General features: G+C 42.1%; 1 protein-coding gene across 2 annotated transcripts in view; it reads left to right on the top strand.

The window, feature by feature from the left end:
* Positions 1–7,274, top strand: part of egf (epidermal growth factor) — a 146,228-nt gene that overhangs the window by 66,421 nt on the left and 72,533 nt on the right. For both annotated transcript variants that reach the window (XM_043697796.1, XM_043697805.1), the window contains one exon: positions 3,290–3,412. In XM_043697796.1, the coding sequence (XP_043553731.1) occupies positions 3,290–3,412 (123 nt within the window). The remainder of the gene's footprint in view (positions 1–3,289; positions 3,413–7,274) is intronic.

Below are 7,274 nucleotides of genomic sequence, written 5' to 3'. Positions count from 1 at the left end.
CCCCCCTTAATTTAAAGCTATGCCACCTTGTAATACCCGACTCCATACGGGGGGAAAAGGTTCACACTGTCAACCCTATCTAACTCCCTAATCATCTTGTACACCTCAATCAAGTCACCCCTAAACCTTCTTTTCTCTAGTGAAAACAGCCCCAAGTGCCTCAGTCTTTCCTCATACGATTTTCCTTCCATACCAGGCAACATCCTGGTAAACCTCCTCTGCACCCGTTCCAGTGCCTCCACATCCTTCCTATAGTATGGCGACCAAAACTGCACACAATATTCCAGATGTGGCCGCACCAGAGTTTTATACAACTGCATCATGACCTCAGTACTCCGGAACTCAATTCCTCTACCAATAAAAGCCAGTATGCCATATGCCTTCCTCACCGCACTATTTACCTGGGTGGCAACTTTCAGAGATCTGTGTACATGGACACCAAGATCCCTCTGCTCATCCACACTACCAAGTATCCGACCATTAGCCCAGTACCCCATCTTTTTGTTATTCTTCCCAAAGTGAATCACCTCACACTTAGCTACATTGAATTCCATTTGCCACCTTACTGCCCAGCTCTGCAGCTTCTCTATATCCTGCTGTAACCTGCCACATCCTTCCTCACTGTCAACAACTCCTCCGACTTTCCAATCATCCGCAAACCTGCTCACCCAACCTTCTAACCCCTCTTCCAGGTCATTTATAAAAATGACAAAATGAGCTGCCAGAGGATGTGGTGGACGCTGGTACAATTGCAACATTTAAGAGGCATTTGGATAGTTATATTAGATTAGATGTGGAAACAGTGTGGAAACAGGCCCTTCGGCCCAACAAGTCCACACCGCCCCGCCGAAGCGCAAACCACCCATACGCCTACATGTACCCCTTACCTAACACTACGGGCAATTTAGCATGGCCAATTCACCTGACCTGCACATCTTTGGATTGTGGGAGGAAACCGGAGCACCCGGAAGAAACCCACGCAGACACAGGGAGAACGTGCAAACTCCACACAGTCAGTCGCCTGAGGCGGGAATTGAACCCAGGTCTCTGGCGCTGTGAGACAGCAGTGCTAACCACTGTGCCACCGTGCCGCCCATAAAGAGACCATATGAAGAGGAAGGGTTTGAAGAGGTGGGGTGCAGATTGGGTTGGGATATCTGGTCAGCATGGACAGTTTGTTTCCATGCTGTACATCTCTATGACTCTATAATTTAGCATGGCCAATTCACCTAACCTGCACATCTTTGGATTGTGAGACGAAGCTGGAGCAACCAGAGGAAACCCATGCAAATACAGGGAAACTCCACACTGACAATCACCTGCGGCAGGAATTGAACCTGGGTCCGTGGCACTGTGAGACAGCAGTGCTAACCACGGAGTCACCGTGGTGCCCCAAATAATAATGGTCCCTTTTGCACCAGCATGGGGCTGTGTTGGTGGGAACAGTTTCTGATCTGACAATCTGCTAGTGAATATCTTTGAACAATTAGGTCACAAGATAATGGGAGAGGGTGAATTTCAGCTTTGCAAAAATATTACACGTGCAAGCTGACCCACTAACTTTATGGTTTCAGAAGAAACCACTGGCCTTCCATGTTTGGTCTCAGAAATTCTACTTTTACACGAGTACATGTGGAATTTAGCTGTTTTAACCTAATGACAGTCGATACATTGGACTAGTCACTGAATGATCAGCAAATTAATAAATAACAAGTCATAATTATTGTAAATATACTGCTTGAGTGCAGTATATTGTTGTTCAATGTATACAGATATGTAAGAATGACCATAAGTTATAATAGAGAAATTGGTGAGGACATTTAACTCATTCCAAGTTATGTAAAGTAACATTATTTAAATAAAATAAATGATAAAACACAAACTCCCTTAACACATGGAAGAATCTGAGATCTGTTTAATACAGAGTTGCAGTTACAGTAATAGGAGTGGGCCATGCCATGGAGTCATAGAGACATACAGCAAGGAAACAGACAATTCTTTTTTAAACATTGTTTCAACATTCTCTTTTAAACAGGTATTCACCAGCTCCTCTGGAAACTCATTCCACACATGAACCACTCTCTGCGTGAAAAAAAGTCGTCCCTCATATATTTTTAAAACTTTCTCCTCTCACCTTAAAAAATGTCCTTGAGTCTCCCGTTCTAAGGAAAGAAACTTACCATTTACGTATCCATACTCATTATGATTTTATAAACCTCTATAATGTCACCCCTCAAATGCCTACACTCTAGTGAAAGAAATCCCATTCTCTGGATCAGTGGTGCTGGAAGAGCACAGCAATTCAGGCAGCATCCGAGGACAGGCAAAATCGACGTTTCGGGCAAAAGCCCTTCATCAGGAATAAATCCCAGACTGTCCAGCCCCTCCTTGTAACTCAAACCCTCCATTCATGGAAACATCCTGGTAAATTTTTTCTGAACCCTCGCCAGCTTAATAATATCCTTCCGATAACAGGGAGACCAGAACTGCACTCAGTACTCTGGAAGAGTACAACAACAAAATGTGCCAACTCTTATACTCAAAAAATTGAGCAACGGAGGCAAGCATGCTAAGCACCTACTTAACCACCCTATCTATATATGATGCAAACTTCAATGAATTTGTACCTGACCCCCAGGTCTATCTGTTCTACAACACGTACACTTGATCTTTACTTTGCACAACTCAGGGTTGATTCACACCAAACCTTTATTGAATATTTCCTCCAAATCAATTATTACCCTTTTGAAACAAAAATCAACAGTCTCTTTCTAGAAACAAAAATAGGCACTAAAAATGGAATTAAAATGTTCCAATGCTCTCATACTGCATTAAGAACTGCTTTGAATGTACTCAAGAATATTCAATGTCCCCAGTAGAATTGGAGGTGACAAGCAAGGAGATGGTTCCTTGCCTGTCACCTAGCATCACACAATTGCAGGAATTGTAATGTGTTATATTTTATAAAGACAACAATAATGATCATTTGTTTTATCACCGTAGTCCTACCAGACCATAGGAGCTGCTCTCTTATTAGACAGAAGTGAGTGGTGGTGATTTAACCTGAGGGCCACCAGACCTCAGGCAAGGGAAGAGGCTGAGAAGGAGAGTCCTTCATGGTAACCTCAAACCAGTGATGGGGAATTGAACCCAGGCTGTTAACTCTGTAAACTAACAATCCTGCCAACTGAGCTAAATCAACTCCCCGATACTAATTTATTTGCTACACTATTGTTCTTTATTCACCAATGCTAATTTATTTGCTACTCTATTGTTTTTTATTCACCAGATCCTATCCCTTGTTTAGAAAATTACACTGAATGTAGCCATGATTGCATCCAAACATCCAAAGGACCAATCTGTGTCTGTCGACCAGGATCTGTTTTAGGATCTGATGGAAAAACATGTTCAGGTACAACATGTGAAGGCAAAATGTTTTAAAAATGTTTCAATGAAGTGAAGTGGAAAAAAATCTTTATGTGTTGATCAATAGGTAATAACACTGTTAAGGCCTAAAACACACAAGATTGATGTGAAATATTTCACAGTAACTTCTGCAAAATTAATCAAAATATATATTTTTATCCTTGGAACTTGCAGAGTTTGGATGAATTAAGTTCATGTGCAAGTGATGAATCAGACTACACAACAGAACAAGTTTTCTTGAAGTATTAAGTAGTAAGCTAATGAGGCGGACAAAATCAGAATGAGAAATTTATTTTTTTATAAATCCAGCCATGGGGTGAGAATTTTTTGTCAGAAATAGAAGAGATGTAAACTGTGAGAATCACAGATCCACTTTGCTTAAATCACCAAGAAACACACAACAAAGCGTTTATGGATCCTCCATCATATTCCCATATCAAACCTGGGAATGCTAATAAACCATAATAAAGATTGTCCAATTCTTCTTTGGAAAGAATTCTAAGGGATAGGAATTATGACTATTTGGCAAAGCATAGTGTGATTAAAGGCAGTCAGCATAGCTTTGTGAGGGGCAGGTCATGTCTCACAAATCCTATTGAGTTCTTCCAGGAGGTGTCAAGACAGGTCGACGATGATTGAGCAGTGGATGTGGTGTATGTGGACTTCAGCAAGGCATTTGATAGGGTTCCCCATGGTAGGCTCATTCATAAAGTCAGGAAGTATGGGATACAGGGACATTTGGCTATCTGGATTCAGAATTGGCTGGCTGACAGAAGGCAGAGAGTGGCTGTCGATGGAAAGTATTCTGCCTGGAGGACAGTGTTGAGTGGGGTCTTGCAGGGCTCTGTTCTTGGGCCTCTGCTCTTTGTAGTTTTTATAAATGACTTGGATGAGGGGGTTGAGGGGTGGGTTAGTAAATTTGCAGATGACATAAGGGTTGGAGGTGTCGTTAATAGTATAGAGGACTACTGCAGGCTGCAGCGCAACATTGACAGGATGCAGAGCTGGGCTGAGAAATGGCAGATGGAGTTCAACCTGGATAAATACGAAGTGATGCATTTTGGAAGGTCAAACTCGAATGCTGATTAAAGACAGGATTCTTGGTAGTGTGGAGGAACAGAGGATCCCTCAAAGTTGCCACCCAAGTGAATAAGACTGTTAATAAAGCATATGGTGTTTTAGCTTTCATTAACAGGAGGATCAAGTTTAAGAGCCGCGAGGTTTTGCTGCAGCTCTACAAGTCCCTGGTGACACCACACTTGGAATATTGTGTCCATTTCTGGTCGCCCAACTATAGGGAAGATACAGGGGCTTTGGAAAAGGTGCAAAGAAGGTTTACCAGGATGCTACTTGAACTGGAGGGTTTGCCTTATGAAGAAAGGTTGAATAAGCTCGAACATTTCTCTCTGGAGAGAAGGAGGAAGAGAGGAGACCTGATCGAGATGTACAAAATAATGAGAGGAATAGATAGAGTCATTAGCCAGAGACTTTTCCCCAGGGCAGGATTGACTGGTACGGGGAGTCATAGTTTGAAGATATAAAGGAGACATCAGAGGTAGGTTTTTTACTCAGAGAATTGTGGACGCATGGATTGCGTTGCCAGCTGTGGTGGTGGAAGCAGAGTCCTTGGGACTTTTAAGTGACTGCTGGACATGCACATGGATAGCAGTGAGTTGAGGGGTGTGTAGGTTAAATTACTATATTTTACATTGGGATTAAATCTCGGCACAACATCATGGGCCAAAGGGCCTGTTCTGTGCTGTACTTTTCTATGTTCTTAATCAATGAGCAATAAACAACTCCAGGCAGGTTTTTTAAATGTTTTATATGGATAATTCTGGATGTGAGAGCCAATAATGTTGCAAGAATGAAACCAGACCACCTGAAACCTGAATGAACAGAGCAAGCAACTCGAAAACTCTAGCCAAAAGACTGAAGGATTTGGAATTCACAGAATGAGAACTGAAAAGGTAGTATTTGTTAGAATAGGTGATTTCAATGCAAGATGGAGGAAAATAGAGAAAAGTCAAGAAAAAATAGATTAAGGCAGGGAAAAAGAGACAGAGAGGAAAACTTTCAGATTATATTCTAAATATTGCATTTTAAAATTCACAAAGTAGTGAAAAGATGAAGGAATGTAACTCTATGTTTATGAGAGTTGAGTTTCCATGCCAGATAGTTGACTTGATAACAATCAACACTTATCACACCATTAAAACACTTCTGAGATTAAAGGGGCAAGACTTAACTTATAATGTAATGGTTATTGTTACATGTGTTTATGCAAATACTGTACAAAATGTGCAAGTTGCCATAAGCTGGCACAATTTTAGTGAGATAAATAATTTAAAAATGCAAAGTTAGCACAAATTTTATGTTTTGCTCCATCCACGACTTCTTGATTTCCCAAGTGGTTACGGGATGCCACCAGAGTCTGCAGCGGCCAAACCATTCCCGGACTCTGCAACACCAAGGAGAAAGCATGTTGAAGCAAATTGTGCTGCCATTGAACAGACCTCTGTCAAAGCCTCATCGCTGCCGATTCTCCAACTGCTGCCACAGCCAAGAGATTGTCCCAAATGGATTCTGGGTAAACCAAGATGGAGGACAGGGAGAATTTCTGGCTGAAACAGCTAATCCTTTTTTGAGGTATTTTAGGTGTTGGTGGTGATTTCCTCAAATTCCAGGAGCAGCACTTATGTTTTATATGCTGTTGCATTGTTTTGGAACTTTGGGGGAGAAAATCTCTTTTAAACGGGAGAGGAACAGACAAGGAAGCACATGATGAGATCAGTGCAGGTGAGAGAGAAAGAGAGAGAGAGCGAGAGAGAGCGAGAGAAACCCACACTGCTAACTGACACAGCAGTGTACCTGTGCAGTTACTGCCTTTGCTGTTTGAATTCATATATCGCTGGACATCGGATTGCATCTGGGAAAATTAACAAACATTGAAATTCACAACTAATCTTGGAGGAACCTGTTTGGGACAGGTCACAGCACAGAAACAGATAAGTGAATATTTTTAAGTGTGGCCTTACAAAAAGTCTGCAATATTGAGTAGAGTGAGTTCTTTTTTGATTATATGTTTTATTGAGATATGTGTCTTGATTAAACTTAAAAATATAAGCCATAAGTATTAAGTTAGCCTGGAGCAGTGTTTTGTAGAGGAATAAGACAGTGCTATTTTCTGGTTCTGTAGATTGGAAGAAGCAAAAATGGCCTTTAGTAGAGTGATATGCTCTTCTTGTTGGATGTAGAAGTTTAGGGAGAGTATACGGATTACTGAAGATTATATCTGCAATAAATGCCATTGGGGCGGCACGGTGGCACAGTGGTTAGCACTGCTGCCTCACAGCGCCGGAGACCCGGGTTCAATTCCCGCCTCAGGCGACTGACTGTGTGGAGTTTGCACATTCTCCCCGTGTCTGCGTGGGTTTCCTCCGGGTGCTCCGGTTTCCTCCCACAGTCCAAAGATGTGCAGGTCAGGTGAATTGGCCATGCTAAATTGCCCATAGTGTTAGGTAAGGGGTAAATGTAGGAGTATGGGTGGGTTGCGCTTCGGCGGGTCGGTGTGGACTTGTTGGGCCGAAGGGTCTGGTTTCCACACTGTAATGTAATGTAATGTAAAAAATGTAAAATGAATCCTATTAGATCAAATGGATCAGTTGGAGAGATAGTTAGAGGCAATGAGGAAATTACAGGAGCAAGGGGATGTGATGGATATTAGTTATAGGAAGGGAAAAAGCTGCAGATACAGTCACATAGATGGGGTAACTCCAGGAAAGGTAAGAGAGGCAGGCAGGTCATGCACGAGTCTTCTGTGGCTATCTGTGCTGTTTTGGAAAATG

The sequence above is a fragment of the Chiloscyllium plagiosum genome, chromosome 1 (genome assembly GCF_004010195.1).
Source record: "Chiloscyllium plagiosum isolate BGI_BamShark_2017 chromosome 1, ASM401019v2, whole genome shotgun sequence".
NCBI lineage: Eukaryota > Metazoa > Chordata > Chondrichthyes > Orectolobiformes > Hemiscylliidae > Chiloscyllium > Chiloscyllium plagiosum.
This window is presented reverse-complemented; position numbering and strand designations above follow the sequence as displayed.